At 39.5% G+C, this 24,174-nt stretch overlaps 1 protein-coding gene across 1 annotated transcript in view; it reads right to left on the bottom strand.

The window, feature by feature from the left end:
• LOC128136227 (nuclear pore complex protein Nup155-like) overlaps positions 1–24,174 on the bottom strand; it is a 43,264-nt gene that overhangs the window by 4,846 nt on the left and 14,244 nt on the right. Inside the window, 22 exon segments of the mRNA XM_052775455.1 lie at positions 2,869–2,932; positions 4,189–4,299; positions 6,279–6,399; positions 7,363–7,476; positions 7,746–7,875; positions 8,404–8,558; positions 8,700–8,804; positions 9,084–9,237; positions 9,665–9,800; positions 11,792–11,930; positions 12,596–12,692; positions 12,694–12,785; positions 14,539–14,672; positions 16,396–16,496; positions 16,705–16,823; positions 17,734–17,800; positions 18,671–18,821; positions 18,930–18,992; positions 19,662–19,750; positions 20,431–20,525; positions 23,660–23,677; positions 23,680–23,772. Of these exon segments, the coding sequence (XP_052631415.1) occupies positions 2,869–2,932; positions 4,189–4,299; positions 6,279–6,399; positions 7,363–7,476; positions 7,746–7,875; positions 8,404–8,558; positions 8,700–8,804; positions 9,084–9,237; positions 9,665–9,800; positions 11,792–11,930; positions 12,596–12,692; positions 12,694–12,785; positions 14,539–14,672; positions 16,396–16,496; positions 16,705–16,823; positions 17,734–17,800; positions 18,671–18,821; positions 18,930–18,992; positions 19,662–19,750; positions 20,431–20,525; positions 23,660–23,677; positions 23,680–23,772 (2,348 nt within the window).

The raw sequence follows: 24,174 nt of genomic DNA, 5'->3' as shown, positions 1-24,174 counted from the left end.
ACACTCTGAAAGATGAGCTTAAGGCTTATCAGAGACTAGGTCCATTGCACCCACAAGATCCTTTAAGGGTGGAATGGGGATTTGCTGAACATGCCTCATACTGTGGTGTGTTTCAAAAGGGGCCACAGGGACCAGCTAGACCATTATTATTCTCTTCCACTGCATTCAAAGAAACGGAGCGACGATATTCAGATTGGGAAAAGGGGGTCCTCTCCCTCACTAGAGCAGTTAGAGAGGCTGAAAAGCTGTATACTTCACAGGATGTTATAGTACAGGGTCCTTTCCCTCTCTTAAATTCAATCCTCAATGAGTCACCTCCTCCGGAGGGAGTAGCCCAAAAGGCCACAGTTAGGAAATGGTATGCATACCCAGAAGGGATAAGCCAATTGCTCCCACTAAAGGAGGGTCTGACTAAAGCTTTCAAACTACAGCAACCTGTAAACCCTGACCCAGCCTTGCTGGGTCAACCGTATAAACCTTCTCCGATTGAGGAGGCACCTGAATTCATGGCAGGCTCAGATGTGCAGGGAGTGTGGTTCACAGATGCATCTGCCTGTCGAGTGGGATCAGAGTGGCAATATAAAGCAGTGGCGTTGCAGATTGGTACTGGGAAGACAGTCGAAGAAGAGGGTGAAGGTAGTGCGCAAGTAGGAGAACTACGGGCTTTATTACTGGCCGTAGAGAATGGTGCTACCATCGTCTATACTGACTCTTATGCAACCTTTAAGGGTGCTACAGAGTGGATATGTCAGTGGGAATCTAGTAAGTGGGAAGTAGGTCATGCGAAAGTGCGGAGGACAGAGGACTGGCAATGCCTCCTGGCAATAGGGAGATCCTGACCTTTAAAGGTGGGATGGGTGAAGGGACATGCTTGGGATGGAACCCCAGCTGCAAAATGGAATCAGCAGGTGGACCACCTGGCCCAAATCAGGATGTTCACCAGTGAGAAGGAAGATTGGGATAGACTAGCAGAATGGTTGCATATCAAACGAGGCCTCTCAGGGAAAGCAGATCTCTATTATGAATGCCAATCTCAGGGTTGGCCAGTGTCTATGAAAACCTGTGAAGCAATTCTTACAGCTTGCTCACAATGCCGAATAAGGCTTAAAGCTAATCACCCAAACCAAGCTCTGGCCCAGCATATCAGACAAGGCAAGGCTCTTTGGAGCATGTGGCAGGTTGATTACATTGGTCTTCCGAGACCATCTCATGGGAGTGGAAAGACTCACCACATCAGTGCCCGGTGGATAATCCCGGACTTCTAACCCTGTGACCCGGTTTTAAGACCGAGGCCTAGTTTGTGCTTTTTTACAGGACCATGAAGGACCGAGTCATTCCAGTCCTTTTGCTGACAGTGATGATGGTGACAGGCGTGGATGGTGAAGATCTGGATGATAATGTTGTGGCAAAATGATGGACATCAATATATCGTGAGTCCTTGACCTCGCATGAGAGCAATGTAACAATTATAGTTGGAGGTTCAGATTGGATGGGGGAGGAGGTTATACTCATGTTGTTTATAGTTGGTCACCAAGTGCAGTAAATGCTAGTTCAGTATGAAACACCAGATGTGACTATATCCTCCAACTAACCCATGGGATCATGGGGTGGAGTTGGAATGGTACTACGCTATGCCCTGAAATTCCATGGGGGCAACTGTGTATGGTACTCGAGGAACATCAATAGAGCACCCTAGAACTGAGTTTACAGCTATCAACCTTAGCCAACGCTACATCTAACAATTTGGGGACTCTCAAACAATCGGTTATAACATATTGGTAAAATGACTATCAAAAATTGGGTTGTATTGGATTAGATGCCAAAGAAAGAGAAGGGTATATGTAAAGTTTTGAACATGTCAATGGACAACTGCTGTGTTCACTCCAAATGTGTCAATGTGGCTTCAAGACTAAATCAACGAGAGAATATGGCAAGAGACTCGGAGGCAATTGCTTCTGCACCAGGGACCAACTGGTTGGGAAAAGTTTTGATATGTTCAGATTTTCTTTCACAGGGTGGGCGACCAGCCTTCTCTAATCTTTAATAATGCTTGTAGTTATGATTACTGTAATCTATATTGCAATAAGTTCTATCAAATGCTTGGTAGTGAAGCCTGTACTAACGGTTAAGTATACTCCTTTAAACTGTCCATACACTGGATATTCCTGTGTTTGATATTCCACTTTAGTTCTAGACCAGAAGGGAACGATGACCCACAATGAGCGTCAAACTCGCCAAACTGCACCCCCTTTTAACTTTGGAGGCAAGAGGTGACTGTACCACCACTCCAAAGAAACCAGTCGAATCATGACTGTGGTCACGGGGTGGATTGTGGCAGTACATCCCGCCCCCCCCCCCCCCCCCCCCCCCCCCCCATCCTGCCAGCAGGAAATGAAACTTCTCCAGGAAGGGAGAAGGGGAAGGAAACCCTGGAGGCTGCAGGTTGAAATTTGAACTGGCCAATTGAGATGCGCCAGGTACACTGAGGTGACCCTCCTAGCCAATAGAATTAAATGACCACAGGTCAGATTCGACAGGGGTAGAAACGGGGTCTCGTCGGAGGACGTGTTGGCAGTCCTCCTGGGAGCAGCGGGTCTGCAGTCGGGGACTCCCCCTTGGGTCGGGGCACCGCCCAAGGAAACTCCTTGAGGGAGAGAGCCCTCAGCTTTTAGGTGAGTGATATGCGCATTTTGAGCCATCACTTTAAATCTTGGGGATTCTTAAGTTGGCTGTGTAGTATTAATTCTCTTTACATCATTGAGCCTGTGGTTTTATAAAATGTTACCGGACTTCTAACTAACTTTTGCTGAAGAATAAATCTGAGTTTTAACACCTGTTGGATTTGGTTAGTCGTGCATCTGTAACAATGTTACAAAACCTACATCCCAGTTCAAAGTGCAGACCTGTTGCTCTAGAAACTGCACTAAAAAATCTGGAGGAAAAATATAACGCGATGTTTAGATTCCAACTTGTTAATGGTAGCCTAGCAAAGAAAGGCATTTGAAAGTGATTTACTAGCTCCAAGTTTGATTTTCTGTCTTCCACACAGTTGGTACCTTTCACCTGTGAAGCAGATAGAAGTTTCCCCCAATCTGCACAGAGGAAAGGATATGCAAAATGTAACTACCTCCAAAGATGGTATTAAGCTATCAGCAACGCATGATGGGGATTACTTACACTAAGCACTTTATTACAGTTCTGCCATGGAACTATGCAGTTAAGAAAAGTTCATAAACTTTTGTTTCATCACAAAAGAACATACTATCACTTCATTTGCCAGAATAGCCAGCTCTATCTGAAACACTACTGCATCTTTATCATGTTTAAGTGTTCAATAACAATATTTTAGTATTGTAAAAGAACATTTAGTGCTGTAACAAGATATTTTCCAGGTTTTTACATAATACCAAGTTGTCAGAACATTTAAGCATCTCAAAAGCAGAAAGAAGCTCCAAAAGGATCCAGAAATCTCCTGAATTGTTTTTAGAATCTGTCCCTGCAGATAGCAGTAGATACTTCAAAAGATAACAAATACATGTGGTTGCCTAAAATCTTATTATATGTATAAATACACATTTTTACTTTGTACTTTGATACAAACAAGCTTTACTATTTTCTAAAATGTGATCTGCACAGCCATCCAAAAGTAACTATTGCTGCCTTCTAAGCTTCATTCAGGGTGAAAACCTGTAAATTCTGGTTAAATCCCTAGATAAATTCTAGGAAAAACTGAACCTGTAAAAACTGTAATGGTTTTGTAAACATACAATTATACTGCGTTTACAAGATTAGAGGCAATAGGAATTCTATTTCTACTTTTTGTTTAACCTCCCTCTCCTTGGTCCCTTGTCAAAGTCCCTGTAACAACGAGCAAGTATCACAATGCTTTTATTCTTAATTTCATGGACAAAACTGAAAAGCACCACCCAGCTACCCTCAAGATCAACTCCATCACTACTGATGGTTGAAATAATTTGTTCTTCAGCTACAGTGAAAAATTTCACAAATAACTACAGTAATTATGAATGGCAAGCATTAGAGGAAATAAAATTATCAATATTCTTTCCTTTTAGATTTTAAAGAGAGACATTTCCTAGGTTGGAATCTTTTTTTAAGAGGCTAAAAAGAAAGCTGAGACCCATTAATGTAATGCGTATGTTTATTCACTATGCAGGCTAAACCACTTGCCTAAAGGAAAGTAACGAGGTGTGCCAGCATATATCTTTCCAAGCAATACCATCTTCAGACTAAGTGCTTGCATTCTGTCAGTGGGGCTCAGAGACACACTATCACACAACTCTGAAAGACAAAAGAAATAATTTAGAGAGAACTTCAGGAAAAAAAAAAAGTTCCACATTTATTCACAACTACACTGAGGTACTTAAATTTACTACTAACACATTAAAATCTTATGCTATTGTCAGTGCAAAGTCAGCACATGGAAGTGAAAATAAAGCTCTTTCTGGTGTGTATGCACATATATTCACAGATTTTTGTTTCCTTGAAGTTCCATGCAAATCTACTTAAAAAAAGCAACCACCAAAACCAACACAAAAACCACTACCACATAGCTTTTCCCTCAAATCATTGTCAATGTTGTTTGCACAATGGCAACCTCGAGCACAAAATCCAAGGGAAAAACAAACAAACAAACAGGAAGAGAGTGAATTGTGGACACATATTTAGCTAACGGTCGCAAGAGCATTCCAGATGCCTTTAGAAGACCTTGAACAGAATAAACAAGAAGACAAAAAAAGAAAGATGCCAATTAGAAGAACACAGGTGCGCATTCCAAGATAAAGGGAACTTGGCACAAACAGCTGCAATTCGGCAGTTTATCTTGACCAATTAGACTGAGACAAGTTTCACGTGTTTTAGTTAATATAACCAATTGTGTCCTATGTTTATGCGCGTGTACAGTGTTAGTATAACCAATTATATCTTATGTTTATGCGTGTGTACAGCGTTGATATAACCAATCATATTTTATGTTTGTGCGTGTGTACAGTGACTTTGCAGAATATGTGACTATAAGTATGTGTGTGTTTTAGCAATAAAGGGTCGTCTGCTGTCTGCTCTCAAGATTACAGGCGTCCGTCTACTTCAATCTCCTCATGAATTACCCACTTATGGTAGAAGTTGAGGCAGATTATCACAGCTGAGTGGCTAGGCTTGCAGAGCTGTGCCCACTACTCTGCTTCTCTATAAATGGACAAAAACCTTAAGCTTCCACTCCTGTCAACATTATAAAAATGCTGAACTCCTTGAAGATTCTTTAATCTTTGTCACAATAGATTTAACATTTTAATTAGAATTTCCTAATACTGAAACCTTCTGTAGTGGGTTGACCCTGGCTGGATGCCAGGTGCCCACCAAAGCTGCTCTATCACTCCCCCTTCTCAGCTGGACAGGGGAGAGAAAATATAACAAAAGGCTCGTGGGTCAAGATAAGGACAGTTTAATAAAGTGAAAGCCAAGGTTGCGCACGAAAGCAAAGAAAAACAAATGATATTATTCTCTACTTCCCATCAGCAGGCGATGTCTAGCTACTTCCTGGGAAGCAGGGCTTCAGTACGCGTAGTGGTTGCTCCGGAAGACAAAAATGCCCCCCTTCCGTCTCCCTTTACTTAGCTTTTATATCTGAGCTGACGTCATATGGTATGGAATATCTGTTTGGTTAGTTTAGGTCAGCTGTCCTGGCTATGTCCCCTCCCAAGATCTTGCCCTGCCCCAGCCTGCCATTGAGGGGGGGGCAAAAATGTTGGAAAGACAGCCTTGATGCTGTGCCAGCACTGCTCAGCAGTAGCCAAAACACTGGTGTGTTATCAACACCTTTCTAGCTACTGATGCAGAGCACAGTGCTATGAGGGCTGCTATGGGGAGTATTAACTCCATCTCAGCCAGACCCAATACACCTTCAGACAAAATTTCACAAGCATTCTGAAGTCCATATATAATGGCATCTAATAACGAGAAGGGATGAAAACGACTTCTTAAATGTTATCTGGAACATGATTATTCAAGCCATACATACAATATGCTCCAACATATATGTAAAAATATTACTTTTTTGTCCTTTAGGCACACAAACCAAAGGTAATAACATTAATGAATTACTAGTAAACTACGCTTACCAAATATATTACAGAATATTCCAGAAAAGATGCATCTCACCTGGACAGCATATCAGTAGCAGCACATAATCAGTCTTAAAAGCTTTAATTGTACGATTTTTCTATAGTTCTAGCTTGTACGGTTCCTAGTCCATTAAGACCTACCTTTCTCAATGATTTCTTGCCAAAGAGTTTGCACCAAGATAGGATCAGAATGACCCGCACAATGTATAATTGCAAGCTTACACTCTGAGAGCTTAAAAGGGTCAGCAAATTCTCCATACAGCTGAAAGAACAATGATCAGGTTTTGTTGTGGACATATATTTAGCTAACGGTCGCAAAAGTATTCCAGACGCCTTTAGAAGGCCTTGAACAGAATAAACAAGAAGACAAAAAAAGAAAGATGCCAATTAGAAGAACACAGGTGCACATTCCAAGATAAAGGGAACTTGGCACGAAGAACCTCAATTCGGCAGTTTATCTTAACCAATTAGGCTGAGACAAGTTTCGCATGTTTTAGTTAGTATAACCAATTGTGTCCTATGTTTAGGCGCGTGTACAGAGTTAGTATAACCAATTGTGTCCTATGTTTATGCGCGTGGACAGAGTTAGTATAACCAATTATATTTTAGCTTTTGGCGCGTGGACAGCTGATGTTTAGCTTGACAAGGTATATAAGCACGCTATTTGGGCAATAAAGGGAGAACAACTTTAACCGTATCGGTGTCCGGTTGTTACTCGGCTCACGTCTCCAGATGGGTCCCTGCTACAAGGTTTTACATTTCAAGTAGGATAAAAAGGAAATTTTTAAAAACAGCTTTTCTTTATTTTGTATGGTAGACATTAGACTAGTAAAGGTACAACTTAAGTAACTGTTGTCAAACTAAATTAAAATTATTTTTATTTACTACATTTAGTTTTACCTCTTAAATACAATCCCCAACTTTATATGAAGTTATAATTAATACCGTAAATTTTCTAACATGACACTCCCAATAAATCAAGAAATCTAAGAGGCTTAATAAAGAAGATAAACACATGAAAGAAATTAAAGTACTAAAAATTGAAGGAATATCAAAGTACAGAAAAAGACAGTCTATGGTAACACAGACATTCTGAGACCAGGAATGCCAAACTGTCTATCTATTACTTTTCCTAGTCAACATAAGATCATTCTTTGCAAAGCATTCCCCCCCACCCCCACCAACGTGATAAATTGACATTTAATACAGAGTAATTTCTAACCACCTTGGTTATATCCATCAGCTCAGCATCAAGCTGGGAGATTCCATCTTGCACTGTAGATTGATGGGAATACTGCCACTGTAATGTTTCTTGTATTTGAAGCTGGATCCTTGCAACCTTGTTAAAAAAAAAAAAAAAAAAGATCAAGATTGGATTAATTTAATCAAAGCTTAAGAATACACCCAGAATTAACTTTAACTTATTTAAATGTAGAAATGTTACTGTCTTACACCTCAGAGTCTCCTATCAACTGCGTAACTTTGCTATGTTGTGAAGAAAGCACAGAAAACTGTTTCTACAGAATCGATAATAAAAATATCATGTGCCAACAAGACAAAGTGAAATAATACATTTACAGTGTAGCTTAGATTAATATTTTTTCTTACTTCCATTTTCTCTTCTAATTCATGTAGGAATTCACCATCTGCAGCTATAGAGGATACGGCAGTGGAACTTTTGGCACTCAAAATGGCACGTGCAACGTATTCAAGACGCTGCTGAAGAGAAATTTCTGTGCTGCAAAACAAATATTCAAAGTGTAAAATGGGTACTTAGTATAATTATTTGAGGGTTAGTTATATTCTAACTAGACCCTGGGAATTAGCATGTGACTTCTGATTTTACTAAATCATGCAGGAGATTACCCAACCATGTAAACTCCTCCTCTGTGCAGGCTCAGTTTTAGTGTACTTCTCAATCCACTGCTCCACAGTTACGCTATCACATTATGAAGTTCTGTGTAAGAAATGACCACTTGATATATGGTACTTACAACAGGAAATACATTGCAAGCTAATGAATAATACATAAAATAAATATTTCATTTTTTCCCAATAATGCCTTGGATTAAAAGCTAACATATTCCATTCATTTAAAAATTTTTTAGCAAATGTCCTTGGGCATTGGCCTTTTCTTGTCCTTTTCTTAAAATACCTAAATTAGGTATTTTAAAATACCTGTTCGGTATTTTAAGAAAACCTATTAAGTTTTGATTTTATTTTCCAATTACCTCAATATATGCAATAGATCACACATAATCCATACCTATGCAGGTCAGCCAACTTAGCCAAGACTCTGGCTGCATTACTAAAATTTCTGTTCTTTTCAAAGTATCTTCAAAGTAAATCCATATAACGGACTGTGTTTTGGTCAATCTTGGTCATCTGCACAAGGTAGGGTTCCAAAAAGGGGGCAGTCACCTGCAAAGGTCATAAAGATAACATTTATATTCTTGCTCTCTCCTTTTTTTTAAAGCATCAGCATTATTACTGATAATACTGATACTTCCAGCCCAGTGGAACCATCCAACAAATTATTTCCTTGAATAGAGATGAGCTCACCTGTAACAGTTTGTCAGCCAAGTCAACTTGTATCAACCAGTTATAAAGTGCAATACTAAAGAGTTCATCTGTTGAATGCTGAGCCAGCTTTAGCATTTGTTCAAACTAAGGGAAGAAAAGGCCAAAGCTGCTATTCCAGAAGTGGTTACATTACATCAAGCACTATGTATGCATGCAACAATATTTAGGTTCATATGTTATTTGCATATCATCATTTTTTATGAACACACTGTACATAAAGAAGCCAATTCATGACAAATCTTGACATTTATCTACTTCACTAAATTATTCCTTTTTTTTTTTTTTTTTAATAATAAATTCTACACCCCTTCAAATCACACTATTTCTGGAGTGCAGTCATGATTTTTTTTGCAAGTTTCTTACATGGTGTCCTGCTTCTTCATTGCTTAGCATGTTGGGGTCAGATGACAGCACCGGAGGACCTGGCTTTTTGGGTACACTGGGAGACTGAGGAGCAGCTTTACTTTGATTCACTAACTCTTGAAGGGTGTCAGTGATACACTTGTAGCTGTTCAGTCTGTAAATAGAGCAAAAGAAAATAAAAGCCTCACAATTTTCATTGCAACTATCTATGAAATGATCTTCTCAAATGTTGTTTTCGTATGCCTTTGTAAACATAATTACTAAAATGAAAAAAGGTCATAGATTATTGTCAGGCAGTTGCCACAATCTAGTTTGTTCTCAATCATCTAACAAATATTTCTGTAATGTTCAGATCACAATGTTTTCTGCATATATCAGTTTACCCTCTGTTCCAAATTAAGTTGGTGCCGTATTAATAATAATAAAGGAAATCATGTTGGGCAAAACCATCTATATTCTGTCCCTTATTCTAAAATGCTTGTTCGTCATTACCCTCCATACCTTCCCCAAAAGAGCTACTTTTCCAGTCACTTGAAATAAAGCACCCCATATAATGGTAACAAGGTATCCTGAAAACTTGCCTCTCTTGAAAAGCTTGGAGTCCAACAACATCCTCTTCTGGTTCTCCATTTTTATAGAAATGAAGGCCAAGACCTTGGGGATCTTTCTTCTCAGCAGCTGTAAGAACAAGTTCTACTACTCCCTCATAGAAATGCACTAGGAAAAAAAAAGAGCAAATAGCACCATTCATTATTGTATTAAATCTATGACAAAATGGTAAGTGACATCAAACACTTCCCATTTTAGCAAGCAAGAAAAAATAAATCTTATTCACTCTGGTCTGTACCTTATAAAGGTTTATGTCTGTACTTAACCTGTGGGATTATATGCAAGTTTGAAGTTACAGATTTGTAGAACAGAGGCTGAAGTCTTGACTGTTACAACAGTTATATCTACATTTAAATTATGTACTAGCTTCCACTGCACAAAACAGGATTCAGAACCATCTTTCAAACATGTTTGGTGTAAAACCTTACCTGCAGAAGTACAGTCATTTACCCTCTGCTTACATACAGCCCAAAAGTTTTGCTAAAAACATTTTTACCACGTATATGAAACAAATGGAAACTGCACTGTGAAATAAGTGGATGGAAATATTTTTATACAGAAGAAGTGGTGTTTTTTTCATTTGTTGGTGAAATCTAGAAAGGCTTTAAATGAGAACAGGTTAATGTATATTAATTCTAAGAGTTATTAAGAAACTGTTTATGACAAAACCTCTGTGCCTGGCAAGATCATGGAGCAGATCCTCCTGGAAACTATGCTAAAGCACATGGAAAACAAGGAGGTGAATGGTGACAGCCAACATGGCTTCACTAGGGGCAAATCGTGCCTGACAAATTTGGTGGCCTTCTATGATGCGGTTACAGCATTGGTGGATAAGGGAAGAGCAACAAACGTCATCTACCTGGACTTGTGCAAAGCATTTGACGCTGTCCCGCACAATATCCTTGTCTCTAAATTGGAGAGACATGGATTTGATGGATGGACCACTCGGTGGATAAGGAATTGGCTGGATGGTCGCACTCAAAGAGTTGCGGTCAACGGCTCGATGTCCGAGTGGAGACCAGTGATGAGTGGCGTTCCTCAGGAGTTGGTATTGGGACTGGCGCTGTTTAACATCTTTGTTGGGGACATGGACAGTGGGACTGAGTGCACCCTCAGCAAGTTTGCCGACGACACCAAGCTGTGTGGTGCGGTCGACATGCTGGAGGGAAGGGATGCCATCCAGAGGGACCTTGACAGGCTAGAGAGGTGGGACCATGCAAACCTCATGAAGTTCAACAAGGCCAAGTGCAACGTCCTGCACATGGGTCAGGGCAATCCCAAGCACAAATACAGGCTGGGTGATGAGCAGATTGAGAGCAGCCCTGTGGAGAGGGACTTGGGGGTATTGGTGGATGAAAAACTGAATATGAGTTGGCAATGTGCGCTCGCAGCCCAGAAAGCCAATTGTATCCTGGGCTGCATCAAAAGAAGTGTGACCAGCAGGTCGAGGGAGGTGATTCTCCCCCTCTACTCCACTCTCGTGAGACCCCACCTGGAGTACTGTGTTCAGCTCTGGGGCCCCCAATATCATAAGAAGGACATGGACCTGTTGGAGCAGGTCCAGAGGAGGGCCACAAAGATGATCAGAGGGCTGGAGCACCTCTTCCATGAAGACAGGCTGAGAGAGTTGGGGTTGTTCAGCCTGGAGAAGAGAAGGCTCCGAGGAGACCTTATAGCAGCCTTCCAGTACTTAAAGGGGGCCTACAAGAAAGCTGGAGAGGGACTCTTTAAGAGGGAGTGTAGTGATAGGACAAGGGGTAATGGCTTTAAAGTGAAAGAGGGTAGATTTAGATTAGATGTAAGGAAGAAGTTCTTCACTGTGAGGGTGGTGAGACACTGGAACAGGTTGCCCAGAGAGGTTGTGGATGCCCCCTCCCTGGAAGTGTTCAAGGCCAGGTTGGATGGGGCTTTGAGCGACCTGATCTAGTGGAAGGTGTCCCTGCTCATGGCAGGAGGATTGGAACTAGATGATCTTTAAGGTCCCTTCCAACCCAAACCATTCTATGATCACTATAAAATGAGTTGGAAGTTAGTAAACAAAAAAGAAGATGGCACGAAAGAAACTATTTAGCAGAACACAATCAGTGATTGCCTCTTACCTTGCTTATATTGCGCACAAACATTACCAAGGTCAACTTGATTGCTGATCTTTTGGTACTCTTTCAGTGAGTCTCTTAGCATCTTCTCTTTTTCCAGTTTGCTTTGAGCCTGTCGAGACTGCTGGAGCAGTTCATTTGCCTACAGACAAATGATGGGAAAATGGAGATTATTCACATGAACACATCATGAACAGATCATAGATATTTTTGTGAGTTAATGAGTTATTATGCCAAACTTCAAAGCTGAAACAGTAGAAACATCATCATTATCTCAAAAACATCCTCTCGTCACTTGATAACAGTAAGTTTCCAGCAGAAAGACTGTATAACTGCAGTAGAGAGAAGGGCATAAGACTTAAACAACCAATTCATTCCCCATTCTCCCCTCACCAGTTACTTTTGTCGAATTTATTTGAAGAGCTTCAAAGAGAGAAGTTTTTGAACATAATTATCTTCCTACAAATCCACGGCAATAGGCAGAAAACAAGAGACTACGGTGAGGAAAGACTGGAGTAAGAAAACATTTTATCAATATCAGGAAGAAAGACTGTTTTATTAGACACCACATTGGAGGTAGAGCCCCTATGAACACTACAAATAACTGCAAATACTTCAAACCAGAGCTTGCATAATTTTCAGCATTAATCAACTACAAGACACAAGTATGCAGATGACCTGCCTTCATTAGTTCTTGTGCTCCTGAAACTACTTAAGCATAATGATTTACAAGCTGCCCAAGTTATCTCATCTGAACATGTTGTAAAGTTGTGTTTTGGTGCTGTAAAAATCTGGAAGTGCCCTTACCTTGGAACACACAGCATCATCAGTGCTATAAAGAAGAGGACAGATATCTTGCAAATGAGCACTGATGCCATCCACAGCAGCGTTCTCTCTGATATGAGTTTATGAGAGAAGCAATGAGTGCTCCAGTCAACTCTCTGTCTCTAATTACCAAGTCTTTGAAAGCAGTAATCTTTAGATGCTCTTGAAGTTCCTGAAGATAGACAGAATTTCATTAGTTTACCAAAGTTTTTACTTTATTCTGCTTAGAAATATCAAAATGTTACAGCAGCAAAATTAACTGTTTCCAGTAAATAAAAACATACAAAACTCCAATGACTGAAGTGCACAGCATAGAAATACATTATTTTAAATACATTATATAGCAAAATGGAAAATACTAGAGAAGGAAGCCCTGTCAATGAAGACACTAGACCCTTGGATGCCAAAGGACTCTGAGAACTCTGTACGACTTCCTCTGCTATATTCACTGTGTGTCACTTTTGTTTCAGTTCGCTGTAAGAATGGAATTAGCTGTTCCCCTCTACTTCACAAAGCACTGTCAGAATGCACACACTATAAAATGAGTATGTCACAGTTTTTAATAATGGGAATCATCTGAGTACCGTCACAGATGAAAACAATGATGGATGCAGAAAAAGGGGGAATTTAAAAAGTTCGAGGTCTGTACTCTTTCTGCTTTTTTATATTATGTTGAAGGTTATTCATTTTTTTAATTATTAGGAACATTTGCTCACATAGAGTTGCCAGTAGTGTCTATGTAGTGTTTATAGATGACCACTAACAGCATGAAAATACTGTTACAAAAAACTCTAAAACTACCGAAGACAGAGGAAAAGGTTCTATTTGTTAAACAATTAGTTAACTCCTTGTCCAACACAAGAGAAAAGCTGCCTGTGTTAGAAATCATGCTAACTCCCCAAAGCAATGGTGTGAAGAGCTCCAACTTCTGTACATTTGCAAAGTTTAAAAATTGTTCTTTTTAATGACAAAGAATACAACTTCTCAAGTAATCTATTCTCCTATCAAGTGCTAGGACAAAATGCCTAATATTCAAATTAATGGCTTCTTCAAGGGCTGGATGCAAATTCAACATTAGCAAAGGGTACACAGCAGTAGCACCCATAGTTCTGTAAGTTTTGTTCCTTACAAACAAGGAGAGGCTGAAAGAACTGGGATTGTTTAGCCTGGAGAAGAGAAGGCTTGGGGGGCATTGCATGTGGGATCTTACTAATATTCATGGGAGGGTGTAAAGAAGACAGAGCCAGACTTTTCTCAATGGTGCCCAGTGCCAGGACATGACGCAATGGCCAAAAGCTGAAACACAGGAAATTACATTTGAACATAAGAAAAATCCTTTTTACTGTAAAGGTGGTTAAACACTGGAACAGGTTGCCCAGAGAAGTTGTGGAGTCTCCACCCTTGGAGATATTAAAAACTTTACTGGATGTGGTCCTGGGTAACCTGCTCTAGCTGACCCTGCTTTGAACAGGGGGGACAGATAATCTCCAGAGGTCTCTTCCAACTTCAGCTGTTCTGTGATTCTGTGATACATTCTAGACCCCTGCTTATGCAAAAGTGCAAGGGCTGGACAACATTGGTCCATTCTTTTCAGAATGCATTTTGCAGAATGTGGTTAAGGTGAAAACATAGTAGTTTATAAAGCCAGATTCATTATTAACTGTCAGTAAAAGTAAAATTAAATCTATTGTTAGTGACACTTCCAATTTGCTAAAATTGGGAGATGAGATCAATACTACACGTTAGTCTCTTAAAAATAAACACTTGCAACCTGAATTAAAAAAAAACCAAACAGAACTATATGTGGTTTAAAATTCAAAATATGCTTCTCAATGAATTAAATACCCCTTTGGGAATATCTAAGTAGCAAAAGAAACTCAGACGTTAAATATGAACAAATTAGAATCATACGATTCAGATCGTACCTTCTGAAGCTCACCTACAACAACACTGAATTGGTGCTCACACAGCAATTTCCATAAAGCCAATGCCTGGCAGGTTTTGCAAACAAGCTGCTGGATGCCTTGAAGCGAGGTCTTCTCAGTTAGCTGTGCCTCAGCTGAAAAAGTAAAAAGATTGTCAGTTAACATTTCCCCCAAACAAATACCATCTGTTAACATTTATTTCAAACTATGCAGCACAGGAGGAGTCCTTTCTGAAAAAGAAGTATGGCTTCATGTGAGTGCACAGAATTTACATAATCAGTCTTAAATTTTAACTTGTTTTTTTTCCCCCAGAAATAGCTATTATAAATATATTTATCAGTAATATAAAATAAATAAAAATATATACATACATATTCCCTTCTTGTTTGATTATCTGTATTTGCTTTTAGAAAGAACAATTATAATTACATCTTTGGTCAACACTCTCTACAATGTCTTTAAAGCTCAGGCTTCAAAGGAACAACTACACTGAAAACTAGCAACATTTAAATCTGGTAAGATGTATTATATTCACCGAAAGAATATGATGGACATACTTATTACCTGGGTGGAACATAAATGCAACAATTTCTGTCTTTACTTTTGAGTGCTTACATTTCAGAAGTAAGGCAGCAATAACTATATTGTGTCATTTAGCAATCCAAAAGGATTTATTGGCTTTAGAATGCATGAAAATGAAAAATAAAATGATTAAATGTCTACCAAATTCTACATAATGACTTTTTTTTTCTTTCTTAAATTTACATTCACACTATTGGAAGTGAGCAGTACAGAAAAAGAAGTAGAAATGAAAAAACAGGATTATACCCACACAGACCAAAATCATCTTTAATTCTGTATACACATCAGCAACACTTCCCAACTTGCCTGCAAGTGCTGGGCAAAAGCTACAGTAAAGGAGGACATGAGCTGTGTGACAGGACTGATTTCAAAACAAAGTTTTGTAGACATTTCAGTGATTGGAACTTTGGCAACTTTCATTACAGTATTTGGACAACATACTAACTCGTCTCACAAACGAATTGCTTAACAATTGTTATCCTGAAAATATAAATGGGTATGCAGCTACTAAGTATTGTAATGAAGAGATGAAACAATCTTCTGAAACATGGAGAACATTAGGAACAAAAAAAACCCCCTCTAGCTTTGTATTTCAAAATTATTTTAATGTGGAAAATAGGATAAAGAGGACACGTATCTACACAGAATTGTAACTTAATTCTTTGTATGAGAGAAGTTTAAAAGTGTTTTAAAGTTCAAGCACTTATATTTTAGCTTAATAAACTGAGAGATATAACTTGTGTTTTGCAGTGGCTCAAGACCACTAGATGTTATTGTGCTGAAATCCAGATTCTCTTCACAGAGATGTATTCTCCTTTGTGGACTGCTTTAATTAGTTGCAATATTAAAGCTTACAGTATCAAACTGAAAGGTAACATCTGCAGTGTATAACAAATGAAGTCTCTTGCCACAGTCAACCTAAAGACTGGAATGTTCCTCTATTTAGATTTGAGTTTTCATTCTAGGTATATACTTCATCTCTAGTACAGTCATATGTAAATGACTTCTTCACATCAACATCACTGCAGAAGCACTACTCCAGATGGGATGTTATGATATGGTATGAAAGCAAAAAAGTAAGGTGCTAGCAAAGTTAGTTTCCAGACTACAGTGCTCTTTCTGAAGAACTTATTACTGGGTATGGCATATTGATAAATGTCAAATTTGTATGGAAAAAAAGGCATTTTTATTCAGGGTTTTTAGCAGGAAAAGTGAGAAATTCAACATCCAGATGCACCATTCCCTGATACTTCCTGTTCAAAAGTAATTGCATACCATATTTCCTTTGGAGTTCTTGTTGGACTTGCTGAGAACTTCCACCATCAGGTCGCATGAAACCCAGGAGCCTTTGTTGCAGATTAGCTGGTGTGCTGAAACTGCAATTACAAAATAGAGAGATGCTAATAGGATTACAAATACTGGATCTTTTAAAAATTAAATTTAACAACTCATTTTTGGCATCTGAATAGTTGAAGCTGGAGACCATACATACACTTCAACTCAATGAACACAGATATGCACTGGATAGTTTTTCAAGAGCTGGACATTAAACACCACTAGTAAATTTAACACAATGAATAATACCTTGGGTTTCCGAGGACCCCTACTGTAGCAAACTGTGAATTTCTATCCAGAAATTCTTGTAAACCTTTTAGTTCTTGTAGTACACATTCCAGCACATGAGATGGAACACTGCTTTCGACCTGCAACAGAAAGCAACTTCTTTACAGAAAGCTTAGAGTTTCCAAACATTTTTCCAAAAGCTTACAGTTTTAAGCTAAAGCCACTAAAAAGACAAATGCAAAGAGGGTACAACAAATAAATAGCATAATAGTAATGCTATCACTAGAACACAACATCGATTATACCACACTCATTGAGGAGGGGGCACATATGTGAAGAGGCAATAGTCCTCTGAAGACATACAGTATTAAAGAAGCTTTGTTTGCCCCTCTGATAACCAAATCAGCTGTGTTTTACTATTTCCAACTCTGAACTAAAACAATGATTGAGCATTGCTAAGACACAGAGTATAACTGCCAAGGTCTTCCAGAGTCTCCCAGTTACCTTATAACTGGAGGAGGAAAGCTTATGTAGCAGTTAATTTGCATTGCTGAAATTACTCAGTTCAGGATTCTATTAACATCGAAAGTCAGAAACGATTTTGTTATTTTGATCATGGACAAAAAGTGAAACACAAAGATGTTAGGAAGATGCTGGAAAATTATACGATGTCCTTACATAACTGCAATGTTTATCCTAACCCACTAAAGCATTTTATTTTTAGGCTTTGTCTGAAGGGGATATGCAGAAATGAAGGAAGTGCAATCGCTGAACATGAAAAAAACTGGCCATTGCCAATTAACAACAGATATCAAATTACGGTTAGGTTTCTTAAAAAGTAATGTTCAAAATAGTAACTTTAAAAGATTTTAACATCTACAATTACTCCTCAGTTAAGAGCACAGCACTTAAATACAATCAAGAAAACACTCAAATGACAATTATGGGTTTTTTTTCTTATCAGTTTATAATTGGGAACAGAAGTTATAACAGGGCTTAAGAGATATACTATAAGGAACTTTTAAAAATACAAAGTAATCTTTTACATACTGCAACAACTTCTCGATTGCCACTTTTGAAAACTCTCTTCACAACTATACTGCCATCCCAAATATTTCTGCAACACAAAACAGTACTGTGTCAAAAGCCAAAGAATTTAAGCAAGTATTTTTGCAAGTCGTCTATTTATAATTTCTTAAGAAAAAAATTGGTAATGTTTTTTACTTCATGGTCTAACGTAAGAATTTAATTTGGATGAAAATTAAACATTCAAAAAAAAGTTAGCATTAAACATTTCTGAATGGTACAGATATAGATCATTAACAAAATTTCAAATTTTACAACTTTAATCAAGTGGAGTTTGATGCTCTCAAATATTTTATATATGGGCCAATATTATTCTCTGGAAACATAGTGTAGGCAAACAAGTGTCGTAACAAATATTTCTTTCCCAACCAGTATACAGAGAGGTGACCAGCGTATGAAGAGCTCTGTTCTTGCTTGGGGTGTTTAGTAACACAGGACCCAACATCCAAGTAACAGAATCCTCTTTAGTCTTGCTTCGTTGCTCTGATTTGAGCATGCTGTTTAAAGCTTCTTAACAGAAAAGAGTTCAAGCCAGGATTTTGATCCTGTAAGTCCTTCTGCATTTCTGTTTCATCCTTTAATAGGAGTTTGCAACATACAGCTCATAGGATTGAAAAATAAACCAGCAGTTTTTAGAGTTGTGCATATGCACTTGATTGCAGGATCAATGTCTAAACAACTTTCCTGTCCTAGCCATTCACTGAATGTATTATTAATAGAACTATAAAGAGAACCTATTATATTCAAGAGGTACTTCATAAGCACAACATAAAAGAAGTGTACTTTACTAATTTCAAATTTAAATGCTATTAAGATAGAATTCACCACCTACAAGCATTAGGGGACAGAAAACTATGAAACTAATTGAGTGACAGAATCTCTTTTTACACAAACACCTCGCCCTATAATCCAAGCAAAGTATATGCAGATGCCATTGTGTCTTCCAGAAAATACTATCTCGGGACCCATCATACCACTAATGGACGTACCAGGGTGAGACATGGAATTCCCAGAAGGAAACATGGGGGTTGACATACTAGGAGGTTGTAAACCTAAAGTAAAGGTAGGCAAACATTACTCCAATTATTTTTGATGCAAATAAAAAAAACTAGTTGAAAAAAAATTCTCCATTTCTCCAGCAAAGGAAAAGAAGTCCTTACCTTGACCAGGTGTTGTCAAAAAGCTAGGATTAGGATATGGACTATCAACAGTCAAGGGGGAACCTAAAAAGGAAAAGAAATAAAAGTAAGTTTGTTTAAAAAAAAATTAAATACACCCCCCCTCCGAAAACAAACCCTAAAAGCCCTGTGCAAAAACAGCAAAGTTGTCAAATCACGTACTTTAAAGTTAGAAAACAGAATTTAGTGGCTATACAGGACCCTTCCACAAATCCATTCCAACAGCTTTTAGTTAAAGACCAAATTGCACTCATTTCTGATGGACCCAACATTCCATAAGTGACCCAAATGGATATGATTCTTTCAATGGCAGTTATTAAGCATTTTTTTTCAGGATTCATGTGTTATTTATTGCACACCATCTGTTCCCTGCATTGAATATAATACTGTCCACATACTTTTTCTTGTTCTTCATCTTCTGACTGCTCCCATACCTGATATGGGCACCTACTCTCAAAGCACTCACTTTCAGTCATTTAGATCTTTTCAAAGAATATCAATTTTACCTTCAAAGCACTCAACTGAAAGAAACTAGTATTATTACTCTTATTTTTTTACATAGGGCAGTTGGACAAACACTATAGCAACACTGTTAACTTGGGACATTTAGTTTGAGACATTCCAAGTCTGCTTTTTTGCCCAAATGAGTCTAGAGCAGAACTGTCCATGGCCTCAGATTCAGCTGTCCAAAACCACGAAATGCTTGCTACTCACTGGCAGGAACAGGAGAACCGAAAATAGGTCCAACGTTGCTTGAAGGAGGCAGAGCTGATGGAAATCTCATTTGTGCTTCTCCACCATACCTAAAGTTTACATGCAAAGACAAAAATTCCTCACACTTCATACACAGTCTGTTTAATTTTCATGTCTTTGAGAATTATCAGCAATTTGGGGGTTCTTTTAAAATGGGGAATAAAAAAAAACCAAAACCAGCATAACTTTTCAGAAATATTTGTGACTGTATGATACTTTCGGCACAAGAAAAGAAAACTAACATAATACATGTTATATGAAAAGCATTAACATATGCAATTGCAAAGATAAGTTAAATGAACAACTAATTTTTTTGTGGATGTTTTAAGTTCTGTGGTGATATATGATATGATATGATATGATATGATATGATATGATATGATATGATATGGCTTTAAAGAGAAATTTACCAATTCTCAAAATCAGGCTTATGCTTCAGTATCTTTAACCCTTCACTGAAAGGGTTATCAAGCACTGGAACAGGCTGCCCAGGGAAGTGGTTGAGTCACCATACTTGGAGGTATTTAAGATGTGTAGACGTGGTGCTTAGGGACATGGTTTAGTGGTAGACTTGGCAGCATTAGATTTATGGTTGGACTCGATGATCTAAAGGGTTTTTTCCAACCTAAATGATTCTATAATTCTATGATTAAAGAGTCTATACGATTATTTAGTGGCTGTAGTAATCCTGAGCATAATATTCAGAACAAACTACAGAATTGAAACTTACCTGAAGAATGCTCGAATAGCCCAGACAGACACTTCTCTGTCACATGCAGCATTAGAACAGGCCAAGATGAGGCAAGTGGCGCAGGCCTGACCCTCCTAGAGCATAATATACTATTAGTGTGGCAGCTTATATCAAGTTGATAAGAAATATACAGAAGTTATATTGGTCAATAACTAAACAGTAAATACTTTTTGCATCATTTTATTTAAAAGGCAAGGAAATCGGCTCTTCCCAATTATAGACAGGAAGTGAATCATAGTGAGGCATCCCACTATAGCAGGCAAGCTTTTGTTATACACAGTTTTTGCAAACTCAGTAAGGTTACTGGTAGGAAACAATCTCCATGTCTATCACTGTGCTGGTTTTGGCTGGGATAGAGTTAAATTTCTTCACAGTAGCTAGTATGAGGCTATGTTTTGGATTTGTGCTGGAAACAGTGTTGATAATGCCGAGATGTTTTCGTTACTGCTGAGCAGTGCTTACACAGAGTCAAGGCCTTTTCTGCTTCTCACCCCACCCCACCAGCGAGTAGGCTGGGGGTGCACAAGAAGTTGGGAGGGGACACAGCTGGGACAGCTGACCCCAACTGACCCAAGGGATATCCCAGACCACATGACATCATGCTCAGCATATAAAGCTGGGGGAAGAAGAAGGAAGGGGGGGATGTTTGGAGTGATGGCGTTTGTCTTCCCAAGTAACCATTACATGTGATGGAGCCCTGCTTTCCTGGAGATGGCTGAACACCTGTCTGCCAATGGGAAGCGGTGAATGAATTCCTTGTTTTGCTTTGCTTGCATGCGTGGCTTTTGCTTTACCTATTAAACTGTCTTTATCTCAACCCACGAGTTTTCTCACTTCTACTCTTCTGATTCTCTCCCCCATCCTGACGCGGGGGGAGCGAGCAAGCGGCTGTGTGGTGCTTAGTTGCCGGCTGGAGTTAAACCACGACAATCACCTAATTATGACTAAGATTCATGAAATATCTACAGAAATGTATAATTAAGATTGTGTTTGAAAAAAAATAATCTATACAAGTAATAATGGTGTATTGGCTTTGTGTGGCAAGGTTTTGGTAGCGGGGGGGGGTTACAGGGGTGGCTTCTGTAAGAAGCTGCTGGAAGCTTCCCCTGTGTTCGAGAGAGCCCATACCAGCCGGCTCTAAGACGGACCCGCCACCGGCCAAGGCCAAGCCAATCAGCGATAGTGGTAACGCCTCTGTGATAACATTTTTAAGAAGGGAAAAAAAAAGTTGGGACAGACGGAAACGGCAGCCAGAGAGAGGAGTGAGAACATGTAAGAGAAACAACTCTGCAGACACCAAGGTCAGTGAAGAAGGAGGGGGAGGAGATGCTCCAGGCGCCGGAGCAGAGATTCCCCTGCAGCCCATGGTGAAGACCATGGTGAGGCAGGCTGTCCCCCTGCAGTCCATGGAGGTCCACGGTGGAGCAGATATCCACCTGCAGCCCATGGAGGACCCCACGCCGGAGCAGGTGGGTTCCCGAAGGAGGCTGTGACCCCGTGGGAACCCCGCGCTGGAGCAGGCTCCTGGCAGGACCTGCGGATCTGTGGAGAGAGGAGCCCACGGAGCAGGTTTTCTGGCAGGACTTGTGACCCCATGGGGGACCCATGCTGGAGCAGTGTGCTCCTGAAGGACTGCACGCCATGGAAAGGACCCATGCTGGAGCAGTTTGTGAAGAACTGCAGCCCGTGGGAAGGACCCACGTTGGAGAAGTTCGTGGAGGACTGTCTCCCGTGGGTGGGACCCCACACTAGAGCAGGGGAAGAGTGTGATGAGTCCTCCCCCTGAGGAGGATGAAGCGGCAGAAAATAACGTGTGATGAACTGACCGTAAACCCCATCCCCGTCCCCCTGTGCTGCTGGGGGGTTGGTAGAGAATCCGGGAGTGAAGTTGTGCCTGGGAAGAAGGGAGGGGTGGAGGGAAGGTGTTCTGAGATTTGGTTTTATTTCTCATTACCCTACTCTGGTTGATTGTAATAAATCGAGCTAATTTTTCCCAAACTGAGTCTGTTTTGCCCGTGACAGTAATTGGTGAGTGATCTCTCCTGTCCTTATCTCGACCCACAAGCTCTTTGTTATATTTTCTCTCCCCTGTCCAGCTGAGGAGGGGGAGTGATAGAATGGCTTTGGTGGACACCTGGCGTCCAGCCAGGGTCAACCCATCACAAATGGCTTGCATATTCTAATGGCATGTTAAAATATCACTTAGTGTGTCCTATCAAAGCACAAGAGAACAGATTACAGTGAACATTCACTACAGATACTAATCAGCACTAGTCAAATTAAAATTGTAATCCACAATAGCTTCCTTCCTGCTTCTCTGTTATTTACCTTAAACAAAACAAATAGATCAGTTTACACATTTGTACTGGCCTTCAAAATGTAAAAACCTCTTATAGTGGTAGGAATTTAACTTTTTTAGAAACTCTTCCTCCCCTGGTCTTAGATTAACTCCTTTCCTAAACTAAGAACTGCATTATACTTCTGCGTACAAGAAATATAAGAATTTCAGGGAAAAGGAATTACACTTCCATTTTTAGATGTTGTGGGAAAATAACAGAAGAATGGCAAGGAGGATTGTAAACACTCAGGTGACTTGCAGCTGGGGTGTAGAAAAATACATATATCATTCTAATTGTCTATCCTTGTGTGTTTGACAAGTAGAACATCTGTGTTCAGATAACATAGGCCTGTGATAGGCTCAGAGGCACCCTATTGGACATGCTTGAGATTCCTGCCCTGCTGTTGGAAAGATCAAAGCACAGTGGTAAACTACACCTGTGCGAATCCCTGAAAAACAGGCGAAAACAGCAGGTTTGGTGATCCTCTAGCAAGGACCAAGCTCTGCAGTGCCTGCGTCCCCGCTTGTGTGCCTCTGCCCGGGTGCTGCTTCGGGGATCCCCCGGTTCACGAGGTAATGAAAATAAATTTACTCTTTGCATTTCATCCGTGGTTTTGTGGTTGTTCCTGCGTCCTGCCTGTGTCAGCTCACACAGATATCATAAAATGAGAAATTATTTCTCATTATACAATCCTGTTTTATGTAGACAACACAGGAGGAAAAGCTAATACTTAAATCGATAAATGAAATGTTAACTAGAAGCTTGCAGCAACAACAACAAAAAAAAAGGGACACATGCTACAAAAAGCTATTAGATTTACATAAATATTATAAATCTTGCATTTTTCATAACAGGTCAAAAGTTCTTACCTGATGCAACTTAAAAAAAATCTTTCAATCTCTTCTCCATCTCCACCTATATTGCTAACAAGAAGATGCCGCAGCTGATCAACAGGTCTGAGTTTATGAAACATAAAGCTCCCCTAAAAGTAACCCAAAATAATACAAAGTTTGAATAAAGCTGTCTTTACACTGGCCATACCAACACTCCCTCCCCAAAATGCTTATCTTTAGCATTCTGAATTTTCCTTCATTGCACTATTGGATCAAAGTGTAATTTGAATGGTGCCTAAAGCCTAGTTCCCATTCACATGCAGAAAATTCTCTAGCAAGTCTAGGAAAAGCAGGAAAAATACTGCAATGGCTATAAACTCTCCAGAAATTGAGTTAATTAGCCTAACATGAAGCATACAATACAAACATAAAGCCTTTCTTTTTCTTTATATACTTGCTATATGTATCTTGCAAATCCTCAAAACTGCCTGGAAAAAAATGCTTGAAGAATTCAGGATCAAGGGCACAGTAAGACTCCATTCAATCATCTT

Source organism: Harpia harpyja, chromosome W, assembly GCF_026419915.1.
Source record: "Harpia harpyja isolate bHarHar1 chromosome W, bHarHar1 primary haplotype, whole genome shotgun sequence".
NCBI lineage: Eukaryota > Metazoa > Chordata > Aves > Accipitriformes > Accipitridae > Harpia > Harpia harpyja.
Note: the sequence above shows the minus strand (reverse complement) of the source record. Positions and strands in the feature narration are given on the sequence as shown.